Here is a 22,714-nt window from a genome sequence, read left to right as displayed (position 1 = left end):
ATCAATGTCATATTCATTCATTGTGCCAACATTTTTTCAAACAAAACCTCTGAAAACCAAAACTTTTACCCATTAATTAAAAGTGATATAGAGAGTCTCAAATGTGCAGAAATTTTGTGTTTCAAAGCTGAAAACTTTTTTTGTCCCCCTCTTTTTTGGCTCCTCCTTTTTACCCCCACCACCAGGTATTTATGAACACCCCCTAAAGAAGTACATGTCAGTTGCGTAGCGTGGGTCATCCGTTGCCGGCACCGACCATGCCTGGAGGGGCACCGGGTCTGATTGGGGGGGCACACCGTTTTTGCCAATTTTCCTATGGCACGTGCCCCCCCTGCCCCTATGACGCTACGCCACTGGTACATTTGTATTCGTTAAAATGTAGGCCTATTTGATCATATCTCATTGTAACTAAGATGAATATCAATCAAATAAATAAATCTTGAATCTTGAAAATCTTGTTATTCAATTAAATACTTACAAGTTTGGCAAACATAAATTGGAAACTTATGATTAATTTCCATTAGCCCAATCAATAATCAAACATAAAAGTAAATTTATTAATTTATTAAAACAATAATGTTTATCTAAAATGTAGGCTTCCCACACAAAATTGAAATTAATCTCTGTAACTGCACATCCCTTTTAAAGGGAATTGTTATCAATATTATACAGAGCAGTGACCCCTGCAGTGCAGTGTAGTGACCTCTATAACATACAACAGCACACAGCAACATGCAGTAACTGTAGTGTGTGTGTAAAATGCACATGCAGCAGAACTATATCTGTCACAATTAAAGTACATGTAGAGTGCACCAATTTTGCATGGACGCCAGTCACATAAATAGTAAGTTTTAGATTTATAGTAGTAAAGTGGTGCCAGTTGATCATGATCATGATGATAGTTATATCATAATGTTTAAGCTTAACTGTTAAAACACATGCATGATGTATCACTGCTATAGGCCTACATGATGTACATCCATGATGACATAATATGCATAATCCAGAGATGGCAGATATGGGTCGATCGATCCTTCATGTAATTATTTCGTGTAATCTAATCCTAACTTATAACCCAGATATGAGACACATTGTGTGTATTATGTTCACTTAATTATCTTAACAGGGGCAGTAGCGTAACTTTGGTTTTGGGTGCCGCGGGCATTAATAGCTGGGTGCCCCATTGCCCCACTGGAACCAATGGGCAGTGGCACCCAAGCTGAGGGGGCACCCTTCGCCTCACGGCTCGGGTGCCCGCGGGTTAATTTTGCACACCCTGAGCCCATAGGAGTTACGCCACTGAACAGGGGGGATGGTCCATACAATTAACCCCCCCCCCCACCATGTTGATTGACGCCTGTTTGTGGGTTTCTAACCAAATTAACCTCACATTTAGCTTAATATTTGGCCATTTATTTTAGTCCCCCAAAGCCCATATTTTTCACGCTACATCAGCTACACGCTAAATAAAAGCACAACTTTTTGTGTTGCCGTTTTTGGTGCATTCAATTGTGACCAAAAGTGCTCACCTGCAAAGCTCTGATTCATTCAGTTGGTATTGAATATGACCTTAATGTTGTTACAAAAAAAATGGCAAATTATTTACTTTTTTGTGATTTTCTCCAAAATTGTTGTTTTTTACACCAAATCTTTGTTATGGTCAGTACAAAAAAATGCCCTTAGAATAATTATAGAAAAATATATAGCAGTGGCATTTTGAAAATGTTTTGAAAAGATGAAAAGATTTTAGTTGTGCAGTCTTATATATAAACAGTCAGCTCATGTATCATGTATGCCAGTCAACCACATCAATCAATAATCAATACCCCCCCCCCCGTAATACAATACAATAATACAATAAATAAAACCATGTCTGCAGAATTGATAGACCCATTGATTGATTTGATTGGACTGAGGTGGGAGTGGGTTACAAAGCATTGTATGGACTACATGTAGAGTGTTTAGCAAATCATTATACATTATAGAAAAATATATTAGCAGTGGCATTTTGTTCAGATGAAAATGTCTGAGCTTAAGATTTTAGTTTGAGGTAACACTAACAGGATTTTGTGTTATCTGGTCAGTCTAATATAAACAGTCAGCTCATGTATCATATATGCCAGTCAACCACATCAATCAATAATCAATACCCCCCTGGTAATACAATACAATACATTACAATAAATAAAACCATGTCTGCAGAATTAATAGACCTATTGATTGATTTGATTGGACTGAGGTGGGAGTGGGTTACAAAGCATATTAGCCACTTGCGTCCTCCATTATGCACTATGTGCGGGGAGAGCCTCGAACTGGCAGCATACATGAATGGGAATTGAACCAGTCATATAACATTCTGTGTAAGGTTACGTAATTCTTCCTTTCATGTATGCTGCCAGTTCGAGGCTCTCCCGCATATAGTGCATAATGGCGGAACCGTGCAAGTGGCGAATAGAGGTCCTGCATCAGTTTATCGATTGGCTCCAAACAAAGGACATGGAATAATTGATAGGAAGAGGCACTCCCTAATTAGTTTAGCATGAGGCCGCATTCTTATATTAGCCATTGTGTTATAAATTCATATTCATGTTTACCGGTAGCACTTTACACCACCACGTAGGGTAAGCCATGAATAATTTAGTGTTGTAAAGTCAAATAAGCTTCATTCTTTCCAGTCTTGAACAAAATAGTAGGCGGAGGCGGAATCGATCTCGGTACCTCTCGGTTGAAAGGCACAGCGTCGACCACTAAGCCAAGTAGCTATCTGTTGTGAGGCGTGTGATTTTAATCCTTGATATTGCTCAATGGAATAAATCGTGAAATTAAATCAATAATAAAAGAAGCAGAGTTTTATTTAGGGCTCAAATTGGAGAAAGCTATACTAGAGAAAAGGGAAAATATTTGTCGCTGCTCTAAAGAAAATTTTAAGTTAGAAAATAATCAAATAAATTTAAATAAATATTTTGAAACAGAATGTTACGCCTCTATTGGAAAAAAATATTACAATAACTTGTCTATACTATTTATTATTTATTAATTAATTAATTAATTAATTAATTAATTAATTAATAATTAATTAATTAATTAATTAATTAATTAATTAATTAATTAATTAATTATTTATTTATTTATTTATTATTTAATCACTAACATTTATACTCACTTCATCACTCACTCACTTAAAATTAATCTCATTCTGATGACAAAACAACCCAATTAATTATATCATGAACAATATTATTTAAATTATTTAAATTTTGTAAATTTGACAAAATATTTTTATAAATGTCCCAGATAGATCAATTTGATTGTAGGTACAAATAGTCTAAAGACACTATATGCAAAGTTTAAGGCCTATTATGGTGGGTATACTTTTGGAGCTACATTTTATCTCAGGTCTAAATATGGTGAAAAAAATGAAATGTGTAAAAAACGCGTTTGAAAATTTAAAAAAAAAAGCGTTGTTTTTAAATCTTTTTATCCGATTTGCATAACTTTTAAAATTTTGTTTAATGTATTATCAAAAGTGCATTATGTTAATGTGTCTAATAATGAAAAACACATTGATATAATGATGATTTTTTGATTTCTCTTGACACCTGTCTCACTTTAACTTCAAAATGGCAATTTATTGCTCGCATTTATTTCAGAAAAATTTATTCATCCACCAATGCCAAGAAATCTACCGTCACCACTGTCTATTTTACCATAATGACAGATTCAGTAATCATCCATCTTACAAAATAATATTGTGTGAAATAATATATGGTCAGTAAATCAATCAACCAATCAACTCCCTCCTCTCAATCACTCTTGCATTCATTCATTTACCTGTTATACCTTCACACTTTATTCCAACAATCAATCATCAATCAATCAATCAATCAATCAATCAATCAATCATCAAATCAATCAATCCATACATCAACATATCAATCAGTCAATCTGTCAGTCATTTAGTCTCACGTCATCACAAGTGCAAGTGAGTACGTGAAATGTTTAAGAGCTAAGTTACTTCAATAGGCCTAAATTAAATAAACAAATCAATCAATCAATCAATCAATCAATCAATCAATTAATCAATTAATTAATTCATTAATTATTAGATATTAATAAATAAATAAAAGTTGTGCAAGAAAAATCAATGCAATAGATGTCCCATTTCGTTTAGGGCTATCTATCTGTATATTTGTTTTGTTTTCATAAAATTGTTGTAGGCCTATTTCTCTTTTGAAATCATTAGGGGCTGTGTAATTATGAGCCCTGGGGGAGGGTAAAATGGGGGGGGCAAGAATTTTTTGGCGAGCCGCAAGAGGGGGGGACAAGCAATTTTTGGCCAGCCGAGAGGGGGGGAAGCGATGTTTGGCACACATCCATGGGGCGTTTTAAATAAAACGCTCTAAAAAGGCTTCGGAAAACAGTACGGAAACGCTTTAATATGCAAATTTTCCTGCTCGCTGCGCTCGCAACATAATAAGCCATACCGCATGATACCCGCAAATTGGGATCCCAAAAAGTTTGCATGTGCAAGGGGGGGGCTAAGAATTTTTGGCGGACCGAGAGGGGGTGCGATTTTTGGCGGGTCGTTCGGAAATTTTACCCCCGGGGGGCTCATTATGGGTCCCCCACCGGCCTGCCAAAAATCGCTTATCTGCAAATAAAATTGTGACACCCCCACCCCTCGTTGCACATCCAAATTATTGGGATCCGATCCCGCAAACCTTAAATTAAATAGATTCATCAGATTGGTGGATAGGCCCTCCTAGGCTTACAGTAAGAAACATTTTTTTGAACAAAACCGATTTTTTACTCATTATTGACCATAGGCCTATTAAACAGGCGAAGAATTTGGTTTTGTTCATAAGACAATTTTTAGACAAGTTATCCTTTTAGAGCGTTTTATTTAATAGGCGTGGCCTACCATGAATATGTGCAAAAATCCCCTTCTCCCCGGCTCAGAATTATTACACAGCTCTTGATAATCTCTGGGGATACTCTCCAAAATCATTCAATCATTCTTTTGATAGACCTAAACTCTTCTAGTAGGCCATAGATTTTAAATACTATGAGTAGGCCGTACACGTAATTCAGCAAGTGACATATCATTGCAATGTGCTATAAACGCCGTGCATCAGTGTGTCACTTCATTAATATTACTAACCGGCTCACACGCTGTAGTGTATAAATCAAAATTCAAAACACTCGGGTGATTAAATATAATCAGAATGGCCTCAGCTCAGTTGTAAAATGAGGGATTCGTTTCAAAACTTTTAAAATACGAGGTCAGTGGAGGTCAGTGGTCTCAGCTCTTTACAAGGATGCCAAATCAAGCTTGGTACTCATATTGAACCGACAAAGTTCGCAACAACTGAATGGCGGCTTTTGTTTGTCAACCGTAATTAACATGATCAATATGGATTCAGAACATGAATATTCATAACCGATCGATAACTGGACTCATTTTCTACCAACAAACCAGCGGAATTTGTCATAGGTTTGCGTGCTTATGTCTGGCACTAAAACTAGAATAACCGTGAATTTAGTGTCACCCCAGGTGACTCAGGCAAAAATAGGCCATTTAGAAATGTTGAACCGGTGTCCTTTACCGTAGTTATGGCGGAGTGCAGTCCATTCAATCAATATGCGTTGTCATCAATTTATTTGATCGTAGTGCAGGGCTATGTGTGTGAGACGAACTGTCACAGTAGATTGCAATCATGCTTTTGTTGAATGCATTCGAGTAGTCCGTCATATTTACGGGATGATACGTCACATGCAAGGCCTCTATATGTGACTTCGATCTGGTCCATAGGGGTCCAAAAACTCTGGCAAATTTGAAACTGAGATATACAGGTAAAATACATAAGAAAATAGACATCAAAAACTTCATAACTTTAGAATCAAATATGCTAGACCTTTGGTGTTTTCAGTAAATGATAGCATAACATGTATGTATAATGTAATAATTACAGTTACATAACAGTAACTCAATTTTCAAAAATGCCTCCGTTGGCCCCCATGGACCAGATTGTGTCACAACACATATGGGACTAAAGTGTTTGGCAAATCATTTTTAAACAATGAGAGCTACATGTAGGACTTCCTGTCCCTGAGCCTTGTTGGCTTTTGCAACTTGAGAAGATGTTTTGAAGTGGCTGCTACTTAAATACCAGCAACAAGCAAAATGAAAACATAGGCCTCGAGATAAGGAGGGCCAAGGGCCCCGAAAATCAGTGAGGGCCCGCAAAAGATACATCCGACAGGCCTAAATGGCCAGCAAGAAATTTACCATTTTTCTCACTTTTTTATGGGGTTCACAGGTTAAAACCAATGGCCCAAATTCGGACCCACAAAAACCTTGGGAATTTGAATCAAGCAATTGAAAGGAAACAGTTCTGGGTAATTAATTTCAGCAGCGATTTGAGAAATTTTGCGAGGTCACCCGGGGTCAGGGGTGGAGGTCATTTTAAAAACTATCATATGGTAGGGTGTGCCACCACCAGGATCTTGAAGTCTAGGGGTCAACTTTGATGAACGGCTGCCCAAAAAACTAGGAACTGATCGGCTACTAATGCGGGTCTTTGGAACTGGTCTTCACAAGACGGCAAAAAACTTTTAGCGAAATCTGGAAATTTGATCATCGCTTTGATGTGGCACATGAATCATTTTGTTGTGAATATTCATAAATGGGATATCCCTGATGACAATTGCATTGTGGGTTTAAATAGTTCCATTAGGAAGCTGAAACAAGCTGAATAAAGGTCATTAAAATTAAGAAACAAAATACTAGATCATTCTTATATATATACCAATTTGTGTCCCATAAAAGGTTAGCTCATTGAGGCGTTTCAGAAAAAGCGAACCGTGGATTTCTGTGAAGGCTTGGTACTCGCATTGAACAACAAAACAATGTAATTTTTTTGTCAACAGATATTCAAGTTTATTCATCCTTCTTCGATAACTGTTTTTCTACCAAGTTTCAAATCCTTATCTTAAAAATAACTTAACTTAGTGTCAGCCCCTGCAAAGATGACAGGGGTGTCCTTTACCGTAGTTATGGCGGAGTGCAACCATTCAATCAATATCGTTGTCATCAATTTATTTGATCGTAAGTTGAACACAAACAAGATTGCAATCATGCTTTTGTTTTCAGATTTTTACTTTATTACTTTTATGTTTCTCTTCCATTTTCATGGTTGAACTTATTGCACAAAAGAAACATATTGAAAAAAAATAAATATTGTACACTGCACTGAAAATAAATCAAATCCTAAGGTGGTAAATAAGCAAATAAATGAAGAATTCTTACATAACAGTAATAACAAAATGCCTTTTTGGTGAAAGGTGATTTTGCATTTTTTAAACAATGAGCCATGCTTGGATTTTGTTTTGCAACTTGAAGATCGCTTTATTTGTTTTTACATACCAGAACTGAACTCTTCGAAATAAAACTGGACAAAAATTTTATTCTTTGTTTATCAGAATAAAGTTTACCATCTTTCCACTGCTTTTTATGGGGTGGGCTTAATACTCAAAATGCCCCCACAAAACCTTGGGAATGTGAATCAAGCAATGGTAAGGAACCCCATGTTGCATTATTTCACCTAAGGGTGTGCTTAGTCCCAGGAATGACTGGAATCGTAATGGGGTCTTTGAACTTGACATTCACAGGAGTACTTTTAGTAGATCTGGAGCAAATTTGATTATGTTATGAAAAGGATATTTATATTTGAATAACATTAACTATCCCCTGAAAATTGCATTGTAAATTTTCCATTAGGGACACCGTCAGCTATAAGAAACAAAATAATTTCTTATGACATCATCAAGATTCCTGGATGGTGATTGGCTGAAAACATGTTGAGTTGAGTTGTATGTAAGTTCCTTTTAGCGGTGCTGATTTTCTCTATCGCTGAAAAAGGAGATCATCACCATGGCACATACATGTAGCTGGGACATCCGAGTGCCGGCCACGTAGTGCAAGTCTGGAATATATCTTACAACATGAGAAACATGAAAATCGATACAAATAATTAGGCTGCAGGGGTACATGGGCAAAATCAAGGTCAAATTGAGACCATCAAAAATGAGACCATGTGCATAGTTGTACTTATGTTGTTCTCAATTTAATTATTCATTATCGAAGTGGTTATGTAATTCTCTTGATTACCGGATCGTGCTTTTTATGCCGTCAAGTGCCACATACTTTGTGCATATGTGGTGGTTGTTTTGATCGTGGTTCATTACTCAAGCTCTTGAGCCTGTTGACATAGTAACATTATAACTTTGCTGGCGAATTGCAACATTTCCACAATCTTTTACATAATTTACTGATATGTCCCCTTTTCAATTTCAGCTGAGGTTATCGACCAGGGTCGACATATGGCTCATTCCCCTTGATCATGTCACATATGGTTGGCACAATATTTTTGTATCAGTTAAGTCTGTAAAAACAATACCACATTATACATTACAAAAACAAGACTTCATATTTGACAGTATCCTTTTAAATCCTCATTTCAGAACATGACTTCCAGAAGACCTCAAAACTTGTTCAACCTGAAGCCTCACAAATGTGTATATTGCAGCAGGTATTTCCATGACAATTATCTATATCTGAGTCACCTGATCAAACACAAGAAGCGGATTAGACCGTACTGGTATGAATCAGACACCAAAGAGAAGCTTTATGAATGCCAACAGTTTAATAAAGACTTCACAAGGAAACATAATTTGATGGACCATGAATGTAGAAAAGCCTTTACACACTTGAATAGACTCTCACCGATTAACAGCAAATCTCATGTATCATGTAAAGTATGCAACAAGGGCTTTACGCAAGCACATCATTTGAAACAGCACAAAGCAATTCATAGCAATGAAAAGCCTTATGTATGCAAAGTATGTAACAAGGGCTTTAAGCTGGCACATCATTTGAAACAGCATGAACCAATTCATATCACAGAGAAACTTCATGTATGTAAAGTATGCAACAAGGGCTTTACACAGGCATATGAATTGAAACGGCACATAGCAATCCATAGCAATGAGAAGCCTCATGTATGTACAGTATGCAACAAGGGCTTTACACTTCCATATGATTTGAAACGGCACATAGCAATCCATAGCAAAGAGAAGCCGCATATTTGTAAAGTATGCAACAAGGGCTTTACACTGGCATGTAACTTGAAACGGCACAAAGCAATTCATAGCAATGAGAAGCCTTATATATGTACAGTATGCAACAAGGGCTTTACACGAGAAACAAATTTGAAACTGCATGAAGCAATTCATGTTACCAATGAGGGGCCTCATGTATGTACAGTGTGCAAAAAGGGCTTTACACTGGCATGTAACTTGAAACGACACAAAGCAATTCATAGCAATGAGAAGCCTTATGTATGTAAAGTATGCAACAAGGGCTTTACACGGGCACATACTTTGAAACAGCACATAGCAATTCATAGCAAAGAGAAGCCTCATGTATGTAAAGTATGCAACAAGGGCTTTACACAGGCATATGAATTGAAACGGCACATAGCAATCCATAGCAATGAGAAGCCTCATGTATGTACAGTATGCAACAAGGGCTTTACACTTCCATATGATTTGAAAAGCACATAGCAATCCATATATGTAAGTAGAACAAGGGCTTTACACAAGGAACCTGCATAAGCAATTTGTAAAGTATGCAACAAAAAGGGCTTTACACTGGCATATGAATTGAAACGGCACATAGCAATCCATAGCAATGAGAAGCCTCATGTATGTACAAGTATGCAACAAGGGCTTTACACTTCCATATGATTTGAAACGTATGTAAAGTATGCAACAAGGGCTTTACACAGGCATATGAATTGAAACCATAGCAATCCATAGCAAAGAGAAGCCGCATGTTTGTAAAGTATGCAACAAGGGCTTTACATGGCCATATGATTTGAAACGGCACATAGCAATCCATAGTGAGAAACCTCACGTATGTAAAGTATGCAACAAGGGCATTACACAGGCATATGAATTGAAACGGCACATAGCAATCCATAGCAATGAGAAGCCTCATGTATGTACAATATGCAACAGGGGCTTTACACAGGCACATGATTTGAAGCGGCACATAGCAATCCATAGCAATGAGAAGCCTCATGTATGTACAGTGTGCAACAAGGGCTTTACACTGGCATGTAACTTGAAACGGCACAAAGCACTTCATAGCAATGAGAAGCGTTATATATGTACAGTATGCAACAAGGGCTTTACACGAGGAACAAATTTGAAACTGCATGAAGCAATTCATGTTACCAATGAGGGGCCTCATGTATGTACAGTGTGCAACAAGGGCTTTACACAGGCACATGATTTGAAGGGGCACATAGTAATCCATAGCAATGAGAAGCCTCATGTATGTAAAGTATGCAACAAGGGCTTTACACAGGCACATACTTTGAAACAGCACATAGCAATTCATAGCAAAGAGAAGCCTCATGTATGTAAAGTATGCAACAAGGGCTTTACACAGGCATATGAATTGAAACGGCACATAGCAATCCATACTGAGAAACCTCATGTATGTAAAGTATGCAACAAGGGCTTTACACAGGCATATGAATTGAAACGGCACATAGCAATCCATAGCAATGAGAAGCCTCATGTATGTACAATATGCAACAGGGGCTTTACACAGGCACATGATTTGAAGCGGCACATAGCAATCCATAGCAATGAGAAGCCTCATGTATGTACAGTGTGCAACAAGGGCTTTACACTGGCATGTAACTTGAAACGGCACAAAGCACTTCATAGCAATGAGAAGCCTTATATATGTACAGTATGCAACAAGGGCTTTACACGAGGAACAAATTTGAAACTGCATGAAGCAATTCATGTTACCAATGAGAGGCCTCATGTATGTACAGTGTGCAACAAGGGCTTTACACAGGCACATGATTTGAAGCAGCACATAGCAATCCATAGCAATGAGAAGCCTCATGTATGTAAAGTATGCAACAAGGGCTTTACACGGGCACATACTTTGAAACAGCACATAGCAATTCATAGCAAAGAGAAGCCTCATGTATGTAAAGTATGCAACAAGGGCTTTACACAGGCATATGAATTGAAACGGCACATAGCAATCCATAGCAATGAGAAGCCTCATGTATGTACAGTATGCAACAGGGGCTTTACACAGGCACATGATTTGAAGCGGCACATAGCAATCCATAGCAATGAGAAGCCTCATGTATGTACAGTGTGCAACAAGGGCTTTAAACTGGCATGTAACTTGAAACGGCACAAAGCAATTCATAGCAATGAGAAGCCTTATATATGTACAGTATGCAACAAGGGCTTTACACGAGGCACAAATTTGAAACTGCATGAAGCAATTCATGTTACCAATGAGGGGCCTCATGTATGTAAGATATGCAACAAGGGCTTCACACAGGCATGTAACTTGAAACGGCACAAAGCAATTCATAGCAATGAGAAGCCTCATGTATGTAAAGTATGCAACAAGGGCTTTACACAGGCACAATACTTGAAAGAGCATGAACAAATTGGTAGCAATGAGAAGCCTCATTTATGTAAAGACAACAGAAAACAGAATTGGATGGACCATGAATGTACTCTGTCAATTAGAAAAACCTTTTTTACATGGAATAGACTCAATCTGAAGCCGTACAAATGTATATATTGCAGAAGGTATTTCCATGACACTTGTCTATATCTGAGTCACCTGATCCAACACAAGAAAAGGATTAGACCAGTATTGGTATGAATCGGACGTCACGTTACACCAAAGAGAAACTGTATGAATGTCAATACTGTAATAAAGACTTCACAAGAAAACAAAATTGGACAGACCATGAATGTACTTGGACCATTAGAAAAACACTCTTGAATAGATGTTCACCAATTAACAGCAAGCCTCATGTATGTCAAGTATGCAGCAAAAGCTTTAAGCTGGCATGTTATTTGAAACGGCACAAACGAAATCATAGCACAGAGAAGCCTTATGTATGTAAAGTATGCAACAAGGGATATAAGCAGGCACATCAATTGAAACGGCATGAACCAATGCATACATGTATCACAGAGAAGCGTCATGTATGTGAAGTATGCAACAGGGGCTTTACACGAGCATATCACTTAAAACAACACATAGCAATCCATAGCAAAGAGAAGCACAAAGCAGTTCATAGCGAGAAGCCTTATATATGTAAAGTATGCGACGAGAGTTTTACACTGGCAGATGACTTGATACAGCACATAGCAATACATAGCAATGAGAAGCCTTATGTATGTAAAGTATGTTACAAGGGGTTCGTAAGGGCAATTGATTTGAAACACCATGGATCATTTCACAGCAAAGAGAAACCATACAAATGTCAAATATGTGACGAAGGCTTTACGCTGCCTTACATGTATAACCTTAAAGCACATTAACACTCATAGCAAAGAGAAGCCTTATATATGTGAAGTATGCAACAAGGGCTTTAAGCTGGCAAGATATTTGAAACCGCACCAACACACTCACCGCAATGAGAAGCATCATCTATGTAAAGTATGCAACAAGGGCTTTAAAATGCCATATTTATTGAAACGGCACACAGCAATCCATAGCAAAGAGATTAAGCCACAATAAATACTGTCCAAACGTTCATACCCCTTCCCTTAAATTACGATTCTCAGGTGATTTTGTTTGTGTGTTTATATAACATGTTTGTTTATCCAACTGAATTGTATTTATCAATGCCATTAGGGCTGTGCAATAATTATGAGCCCTGAGGAGGATAACATTTAGGGGGGCCTAATGTTTTTAGCTGGCCGTTAGGGGAGGGGACAAGCAAGTTTTGGCAGGCCGGGGGGAGCAAGTTTTTGCACATATTTAAGGGATCTAAAATGAGCGTTTATTGCGTTTCGACAGTATTTTTTTTGGGACATGAGAGCAGCTCAGACCTATCGAATTGCATTCTGAATACTGAAGCATGTCTTTCTGATATCAAATAATTTTCATTTTTGAAAATCACAATATAATACAAATTTTATGACAAATTATAAAAATTTGATATTTTTCAAATTTTTGATATATAACAGTACTCGAAGTAAATTATGTAAATCTAATGACATATTCTTAAAGTGTATGTAGCAGGGAGGAAAAGCTGATGGTCAATTGAAAATTTTGACCTTTCATATTGAAGATATGGATTTTTTCCCAAAAAGACCTAAATTTTTTTGGTGTTTTGGAAAAAAATCCATATCTTCAATACGAAAGGTCAAAATTTTCAATTGATCGTTGGCTTTTCATCCCACCTACATACACTTTAAGTATAAATCATCAGATTTATAAAGTTTACTTCAAGTACTGTTAAATATCAAAAGTATCAATTTTTAATGATTTGCCATAAAATGTGTATTCAATTGCAATTTCAAAAATCAAAATTATTTGATATCAGAATGACATTCTTCGTATTCAGAATGCAATTCGATATGTCTGATGTGCTCTAACGTCCCACAATAAATACTGTCCAAACGTTCATACCCCAGCCCTTAAACCCCTGTACATTAGGCAAAAATGACTATTTTTGAAAGCATCAACTTAATGCCAAAACACAAAAAATACAGAACAACTCTTATGTTCTGATCCTAGAATTAACATTAAACTACATTCTTTCAGATACAAAAGATCTTATCTGTTGTACACCTTAAGTTAAGGGGTCACAATTTGCCGACTTTAAGCGCCACTTTAGGGGTGGGGGCCTAAAATTCTGTAGGGGTCTAGAAATTTCTCTTCTTTTGTATTGTTCATAGACATTGGCGCAAATGGTAAATCCTTTCTGAAATTAGACCTTGTGCACTGTGACATTATCATGGGTCCTTCAAAATCAAAAATAATTTGATTAAACAGTACAAATTGTTGAATTTGACCACCCCGCCCCCTCGAATCCCAACAAAATCCCTCTTTTTTTGGCATTAGGCATTTTAGACACAGCCAGTGAATGACACAATTACCAAGAGGGTAACAACTGATTCAATTACGACAAAAATGCCCCTCAAAGAGAGCCCTACATCATTTGGATCCCTTAAATTCCCAATTTTGGTCAAGGTCGCCAAACTTTAACGGCCCGTCATATGCAAACGAAATGCAATTTGAAATTTTTTTCTTGTGATCTCACCTAGGGATCCATGCAAGGCATTTGAACCAAAGGAGAGAAAAATCCAAGAGGGTGGGTGTACACTCAGTCTGTTTTGGGATGGACTGACCCTATTTGTAATTTGCTAATCGCAGTCATCTCAAAACAAGATTCTACCCGCAAAGTGTGTGTTGCGTGTGCCTTGCCGTGCACGCTTTGCAAAAGCCATCTCGCGCATTGCTATAGAAAAGGGCAACAAGTAAAAATGCGCTTTTTGTGCATGTGCGTTTGCAAGGAGGACCCCGTTTTGGTAGCAAGATGGCGGTTCCGTACAAAGGGCGAATTGGATTGAAGACGGTATTCTTTCTGTAATAAACTACATTGAGTATGATTGTAAATACTGCCTAACAAAAGGCACACTAATGGAAAAGGGTTTCACAATGACTTAAAGACATGACCATACAATAGGCTAAAATGGAGATACAAAATGATCTAATTCATTGCACCTTCAGAAGAATTCAAGCCATGTGGTTGGCACAATAATGTTCAGTCTGCAAACACATACACTACCAACATCATCATGTATCACATATAATATTCCTTTTTTAAATCCTCATTTCAGAACATGACTTCCAGAAGACGTCAAAACTTGTTCAACCTGAAGCCTCACACTTGTTCATATTGCAGAAGGTATTTCCATGACACTTATCTATATTTGAGTCACCTGATCAAACACAAGAAGCGGATTAGACCATATTGGTATGAATCAGACGTAAAAGAAAAGCTATATGAATGCCAACACTGTAACAAAGACTTCACAAGAAAACAGAATTGGATGGACCATGAATGTACTCCAACTATTAGAAAAAACTTTTTTACACACCTGAATAGACTCAATCTGAAACCCTACAAATGTATATATTGCAGCAGGCATTTCCATGACACTTATCTATATCTGAGTCACCTGATCAAACACAAGAAGCGGATTAAACCGTATTGGTATGAATCAGATACCAAAGAGAAGCTATATGATCAATTGAAACGTTACAAAGCAATCCATAGCAAAGAGAATTCTTATGTATGTAAGGTATGCAACAAACGCTTTACACAGGTATTCAAATTGAAACAGCACATAGCAATCCATAGCAATGAGAAGCCTCATGTATGTAAAGTATGCAACAAGGGCTTTACACTGGCAAGTAACTTGAAACAGCACCAACAAATTCATAGCAATGAGAAGCCTCATGTATGTAAAGTATGCAACAAGGGCTTTACACGGGCACATACTTTGAAACAGCACATACCAATCCATAGCAATGAGATTAAGCCTCATGTATGTAAATTATGCAACGAGGGCTTTACACTGGCATATCACTTGAAACGGCACATAGCAATCCATAGCAAAGAGAAGCCTCATGTATGTAAAGTATGCAACAAGGGCTTTACATACGCCTATTTATTGAAACGACACATAGCAATCCATAACAAAGAGAAGCCTAATGTATGTAAAGTATGCAACAAGGGCTTTACTACGGCATATGGCCTGAAACAGCACCAATCAATTAATCACAGTAATAAAAAACTTTACCAATGTGAACTTTGCAGTAAAAGCTTCAAGTACACTAATAGCCAAAAAGTTCATTTTAAGACTCATAGGAAAGTGCAGCCTTATGAATGTAAGTTATGCAACATGGGCTTTGCATTAGCATATCATTTGAAGATGCATGAAAGAGTTCATAGCAATGAGAAGCCTTATAAATGTGAACTTTGCAGTAAAGGCTTCAAGTACAATAGTAACTTAACATGTCATTTAAAGACTCACAGTAAAGTTAAGCCATTTGCATGTACCGTATGCAACAAGGGTTTTACACTGGCACGTCGCTTGGAAGAGCACAAAGCAATTCATAACAGCAAGCCTCATGTATGTAAAGTATGCAACAAGGGCTTTACACTGGCACATCGCTTGGAAGAGCACAAAGCAATCCATAGTGAGACGCCTTATATATGTAAAGTATGTGACGAGAGCTTTACACTGGCAGATGACTTGATACAGCACATAGCAATCCACAGCAAAGAGAAGCCTCATTCAGAGGCATGTGATTTGGAACGGCACATAGCAATTCACAGCAAAGAGAGGCCTCATGTATGTAAAGTATGCAACAAGGGCTTTACACAGGCATGTAATTTGAAACGGCACATAGCAATCCATGGCAATGAGATGCCTCATGTATGTAAAGTATGCAACAAGGGCTTTTCATACGCATGTAATTTGAAACGGCACATAGCAATCCATGGCAATGAGAAGCCTCATGTATGTAAAGTATGCAACGAGGGCTTTACAGACGCATGTAATTTGAAACGGCACATAGCAATCCATGGCAATGAGAAGCCTCATGTATGTAAAGTATGCAACAAGGGCTTTACATACGCATGTAATTTGAAACGGCACATAGCAATCCATGGCAATGAGAAGCCTCATGTATGTAAAGTATGCAACGAGGGCTTTACAGACGCATGTAATTTGAAACGGCACATAGCAATCCATGGCAATGAGAAGCCTCATGTATGTAAAGTATGTAACAAGGGCTTTACACAGGCATGTAATTTGAAACGGCACATAGCAATCCATGGCAATGAGATGCCTCATGTATGTAAAGTATGCAACAAGGGCTTTACATACGCATGTAATTTGAAACGGCACATAGCAATCCATGGCAATGAGAAGCCTCATGTATGTAAAGTATGCAACAAAGGCTTTACACGGGCATGTGATTTAAAACGGCACATAGCAATCCATTAAGCCCCATGTATGTAAAATATGCAACAAGGGCTTTATATAAATTTGCATTTAACTTGAAACAGCACCATCTAATTCATAGCAATGAGAAGCCTTACAAATGTGAACTTTGTGGTGAAGACTTAAGACCATAAAAGTACATCGCTTGAAATGGCACAAGGCAAATCATAGCAAATAGTGATAAGCCCTACAAATGTGAACTTTACAATAAAGCAATACAGTACACTAGTACACTAAAATCATTTGCAGACTCGTAGTATTTTATGAGAACATTTTGCAACCTCACCGGGACACAGTGTCCGCAGCAGGTAAATTATTATTTTTTCCTGCAGCGAATCACATGGATTTGTTATAACACCACCAAGTGCCACTTTACAAAATAAGCTGAATTTAGGCCTATACTCCATCGGTGAGCGACGGGCAATTGGTTTTTCACCAATAAGATTGCTCACTTTTCCGAACGCAAGAAAAGGAGTCCTATCTGGTTGGCTAAAAACAGATCGCTATCACTCAGTGATCATGTATTTTCAATTCCATTAATTAACACTAGAGTCAATATTCCATTGTTGCAGACAATTGAAAGTTGCATAGTGTTTCACTATGCTCCATACTATAGAATTGGCAGCCATGTGATTTAAATATTCTATAGCTATAATGTAAACAGAGAAACAAGTTTCGGCAAGTGTGTCTGAATGGACTACCAATGCATGCTACTCTCATGGTGGTGTCATATCCTACTGATATTCATAGTTAGATCGTTGAATGCCTATATTTCTCAAACTCTGAAAATATCCAGTTATTTTTGGTTTCTGTAAAACTATTGTATGCGTTGAAAGAATATATGATATTCTTTAGTCTGCATTTTGAAAACCCAACGTTTGTTTTGAAAACAAAAACTGACAATAAATCAAATTTTCTTATATCATTTTCCAGCTAATTAGCATGCACAGTAGTAAAAATGAGTCTTTGACAGGCAGCGGCGTATGCATAGTGCTAAAAGATGTGTCAAATTAAAGCTTGTGATGAGTCCAATACAATAAACATAATAAATAAAGTTATTAACATTTGAATAATTAGCATCTAATAAGCATAATGCGCAGGGTGGAGGAGGATCATTCAGGAGGAGCCAATTTAATAAAAGTGACCCCACACAGTGTCTTCGACCCTATATCTTCATGGCAGGAATCGCCATGGTAGGTTAAATCCACAGCCACGATTAGCCATTTGGTTCAAACCTTTAAAGCTCTTTTAAACTAATAATTAGTCGAGGGACATAACTAAGGCTACTCACAATAGCCGGGTAATCGATCTTGGTTGTGCGTGATTAAGCTTGTATACCCCATTGAGGTCAATGGTCATCGACTTTTATACTGCCTACAGTGAGTGCAGCTGTACTACACGCTGCACGCTGTAGTCCATAACAGGACCAACGCAATATAAAATGGTCAAATTTTGAGTTCAAAGCGCACGGCCAATTTTCAAAGCGCATTCTAGCGACTATCATATCTGTTCAACACGTATTTCCAAGTTTATGAGACCAAATCTGGTTTCTTGAGAAAAAAAAATCATGACGGGAGATATTCATCATTTTCTAACCCGGTATCAGAAGATTTTCGTCTGATATCAAAATCGTGCATAGCAATTCACGTGTATCGATCCCGTGTATTCATTTTAGTGTCCCTTCTGCACCAAATAATTATTAGCCAGGCGGTGTCGGTGTGCCCCAGGGGTCCTGATGCAAGAGGTCCATTTCTTTTTTCATATTTTTACAATTCACTTTAATCTACATAATATAACATTCATAACCTCATTAATAAACGCGATATGTGCGATCCAATTACATTTAGTTATTTGTGAAAATGCAAATCAAGGTCATTAATATCTCATAAGAGACCAAAAAAGGGGAAATTGTTCCAATGTCACACACAATTGACCGGAGGCGTTTGCGTGTTGTTGTGCGTCGAACAAACTGCGTGCGCGCTGGATGACGTACTTGGATTGCACGCTACCATATTTGCACAGATTGTGATACGCACTTTTGTTATTTTTAGCCTGATCGATTCTTGGAAAGGGAAGATGTAAAAATCATTTATTTTTATAAACTTTTGAGCAAAAAGTCATAAAGGGTCATAAAGGGGTCAAAGGTCAAGTTTTCAATTCAGCTTCAATTGAGCGGAAATTTAAATGCAATGATCCTTATGACATTCTTAACATGTTTTAAAAAATTTAAAATTCATTTAAAGTCATTAAGGGGGTCATACAGAGGTCAAATGTCAAGTTTTCAAAATACCAGCTTTATTAATCTTATCCAGCACAGTATTGCTGCTTGTTTCAAAATACCAGCTTTATTAATTGTATCCAGCACAGTATTGCTGTGTATTACAGTATTACAGTATTGATCAGATCGCCATAATCGCCTTGCAACGGGCACAGTTGCTCTAGTTCTTCTTTCTTTCTTCTTCTTCTCACAATTTGCTACTACTTTCACATCCTTGATCGGATTTCGACCAAACTCAGTCACAAGCAGTATTTTTTGCCCCATTGTCACTGATTTGAAATGAATTTTTATTTGTACTGTGTTGGTTTCATCTTTTCCTATATGTGACCCATTCTAACAAAACCAGGAACAAGTTGCATTTTTGACATTCATGATTTGAATTAAAATGTGTAAGCACCAGATAATAAGCTTCAAAATTATACCAAAATTAATAGCATCAATACTTTTCAAGATATGGATAATGTGTCTGGCAACTTGTTCTGGGTTTTGTTGGAGCTGGTCACATGCTAGACTCAAAGGAATGGGAATTGATATAGCATAGTGTGTATAGGTCAATAAATGTGTATCACTTGTTGTGAGTGAAATAATTCAGGTGTACTGAGATTCTGATGCATCAAATGCACTAGTCCCGCAACGTTATTAAAATGTTTTGACCAAATCCAAAACATGTTTATAAGACATTTGTAACAATTTAAATACATTTTTATGTTTGCTGCCCGAAAGAGATAAAGAAACCTAATTTATTAGTATAGTACCCTTTGATATCACTCAGTAGAGAGCTTTTTTGTTCATTAAGGTAGATACCATCTAGGGTAGCGCTAGGTTGCTTTTTGGGGTCCCGAACCCACCAAAATAGAGTTTGGACCCCCTGTTCTTAAATTTACTGCAAGTTCAGGGGTCCCTGCAGACCCCCAGTTTTTCAACCTAGCGCTATTGCAGACATACTATTTATGCTGCATTTGTGCAACTCGGACTCACCAAACTCTCTTTCTGACCCCCTACTTTTTAATTTTCTGAAAGTTTGGGGGTCCCTGTGGTCACCAGAGTTTTTAGTTCTAGCGCTACCCCTGGATACCATTAGCCAATACCATCATTAATAGGTGGCCCTGTACATTGCTTAATAAAAGTGATAGCATATGATATCACCATCTTCAATAGTATTTACCATATAGTTTTCTTCTTTTGCCAGTGGATGTTTCAAGGTATCTTCTGTTCTTCCATAAGCCCAGGTGCCATTGCTATCTTCAGTAGATAGTATTTGATATGCTATCCTTCAGTAGATAACATTTGCAATTGTTATCTTCAGTAGATAGCATTTGCAATTGTTATCTTCAGTAGATAGCATTAGCAATTGTTATCTTCGGTAGATAGCATTAGCAATTGATATCTTCAGTAGATACCATTTGCAATTGTTATCTTCAGTAGATAGCTTTAGCAATTGCTATCTTCAGTAGATAGCATTTGCAATTGTTATCTTCAGTAGATAGCATTTGCAATTGTTATCTTCAGGAGATAGCATTTGCAATTGAATACCTGAGTGGAAGAAGGGCCCAACTCCATCCAAACTGTTTTCGAGATATTAAGAAAAAACGTAATATTTGGAAAAGTTTTATACACAGAATGTGTTCATCTTCAGGGGACCTTAAATACATGAACATACAATATTACATACATTCGAAACTATATTTGATGTTTCCATGGCAACGGTACAGGTCTTAATACGAGTTGGAGTTGGGCCCTTCTTCCACTAATATACTGCAAGTGCCAGTTCCGTAAGCAGATGTGTTATAAATAGCTACAGAATTTTGGTAATTATCCATTAATTGCACAAGTAGAAGCATGTAATATGTTAACAAGAAAGTTTATTGTAGTGAAAAGCAGATGGATGGATGAACAAAATTCCTCTTTAACCCAATATTTGTGGAAGAAGGGCCCAACTCCATGGAGTTGGGCCTTTCTTCCATGGAAACCATGATTAAGTGTACGTGGAAGACTATTTAGAGAGTGGATTTAGGCTTATCTTTCACACACAATGAAGAACAGTCTGCTGGCAATAAAATGCTGGGTCTAACTCATTTTTGCAAAAAATTGGAGTTGGGCCCTTCTTCCACTCAGGTATTCAATTGTTATCTTCAGTAGATAGCATTTGCAATTGTTATCTTCAGGAGATAGCATTTGCAATTGTTATCTTCAGTAGATAGCATTAGCAATTGCTATCTTCAGTAGATAGCATTAGCAATTGCTATCTTCAGTAGATAGCATTTGCAATTGTTATCTTCAGTAGATAGCATTTGCAATTGTTATCTTCAGTAGATAGCATTAGCAATTGCTATCTTCAGTAGATAGCATTAGCAATTGCTATCCTCAGTAGATAGCATTTGCAATTGTTATCTTCAGTAGATAGCATTTGCTATCTTCAGTAGATAGCATTAGCAATAGAGGCCGTCAGCTTGACGTCATATGCAGCCATCTTGTGGGTACACGCTGCGATGGTCGTTCGATCTCCATGCGTGAACAGCAAAATCACTGTGTCGATGCGTGATAACAGCTGCGTGGCTAGCTGCGCATTGCGCATGTGTGACGCATGAACACACCTATCATTTGTACCCACAAGATGGCGAAAGGCTGACGGCCTCTATTGCAATTGTTATCTTCAGTAGATAGCATTTGCAATTGTCATCTTCAGTAGATAGCATTTGCAATTGTTATCTTCAGTAGATAGCATTTGCAATTGTTATCTTCAGTAGATAGCATTAGCAATTGCTATCTTCAGTAGATAGCATTAGCAATTGCTATCTTCAGTAGGTAGCATTTGCAATTGTTATCTTCAGTATATAGCATTTGAAATTGTTATTTTCAGTAGATAGCATTTGCAATTGCTATCTTCAGTAGATAGCATTAGCAACTGCTATCGTCAGAAGATAGCATTACAATTGATATCTTCAGTAGATAGCATTTGCCATTGTTATCTTCAGTAGATAGCATTAGCAATTGTTATCTTCAGTAGATAGCATTAGCAATTGCTATCTTCATTAGATAGCATTAGCAATTGCTATCTTCAGTAGATAGCATTTGCAATTGTTATCTTCAGTAGATAGCATTTGCAATTATCTTCAGTAGATAGCATTTGCAATTGCTATCTTCAGTAGATAGCATTAGCAATAGAGGCCGTCAGCTTGACGTCATATGCCGCCATCTTGTGGGTACTAGCTGCGATGGTCGTTCGATCTCCATGCGTGAACAGCAAAATCACTGTGCGCCTTGCGCATAATGTGTGACGCATGAACACACGTACCGGTATCATTTGTACCCACAAGATGGCGAAAGGCTGACGGCCTCTATTGATATCTTCAGTAGATAGCATTTGCAATTGTTATCTTCAGTAGATAGCATTAGCAATTGTTATCTTCAGTAGATAGCATTAGCAATTGATATCTTCAGTAGATAGCATTTGCAATTGTTATCTTCAGTAGATAGCATTTGCAATTGTTATCTTCAGTAGATAGC

The 22,714-nt window shown here is 37.4% G+C and overlaps 2 protein-coding genes across 2 annotated transcripts in view; one reads left to right on the top strand and one right to left on the bottom strand.

Annotated features, from left to right (window-relative positions):
• The window catches only part of LOC140138970 (laminin subunit beta-2-like), a 555,517-nt gene that overhangs the window by 442,504 nt on the left and 90,299 nt on the right, over positions 1–22,714 (bottom strand). The gene's annotated exons all lie outside the window — the stretch shown is intronic.
• On the top strand, positions 719–20,362 carry LOC140139853 (uncharacterized). Its single transcript, XM_072161607.1, has 2 exons — positions 719–844; positions 14,755–20,362. The coding sequence occupies exon 2, from the start codon at positions 14,758–14,760 to the stop codon at positions 16,930–16,932; it is 2,175 nt and encodes a 724-aa protein (XP_072017708.1). The 5' UTR covers positions 719–844; positions 14,755–14,757; the 3' UTR covers positions 16,933–20,362.

The sequence above is a fragment of the Amphiura filiformis genome, chromosome 18 (genome assembly GCF_039555335.1).
Source record: "Amphiura filiformis chromosome 18, Afil_fr2py, whole genome shotgun sequence".
In the NCBI taxonomy this organism is placed as follows: domain Eukaryota; kingdom Metazoa; phylum Echinodermata; class Ophiuroidea; order Amphilepidida; family Amphiuridae; genus Amphiura; species Amphiura filiformis.
This window is presented reverse-complemented; position numbering and strand designations above follow the sequence as displayed.

Excerpts from the sequence above, each read along its gene's own strand:
- LOC140139853 (XM_072161607.1), top strand. The coding sequence starts at position 14,758 with ATGACTTCCAGAAGACGTCAAAACTTGTTCAACCTGAAGCCTCACACT.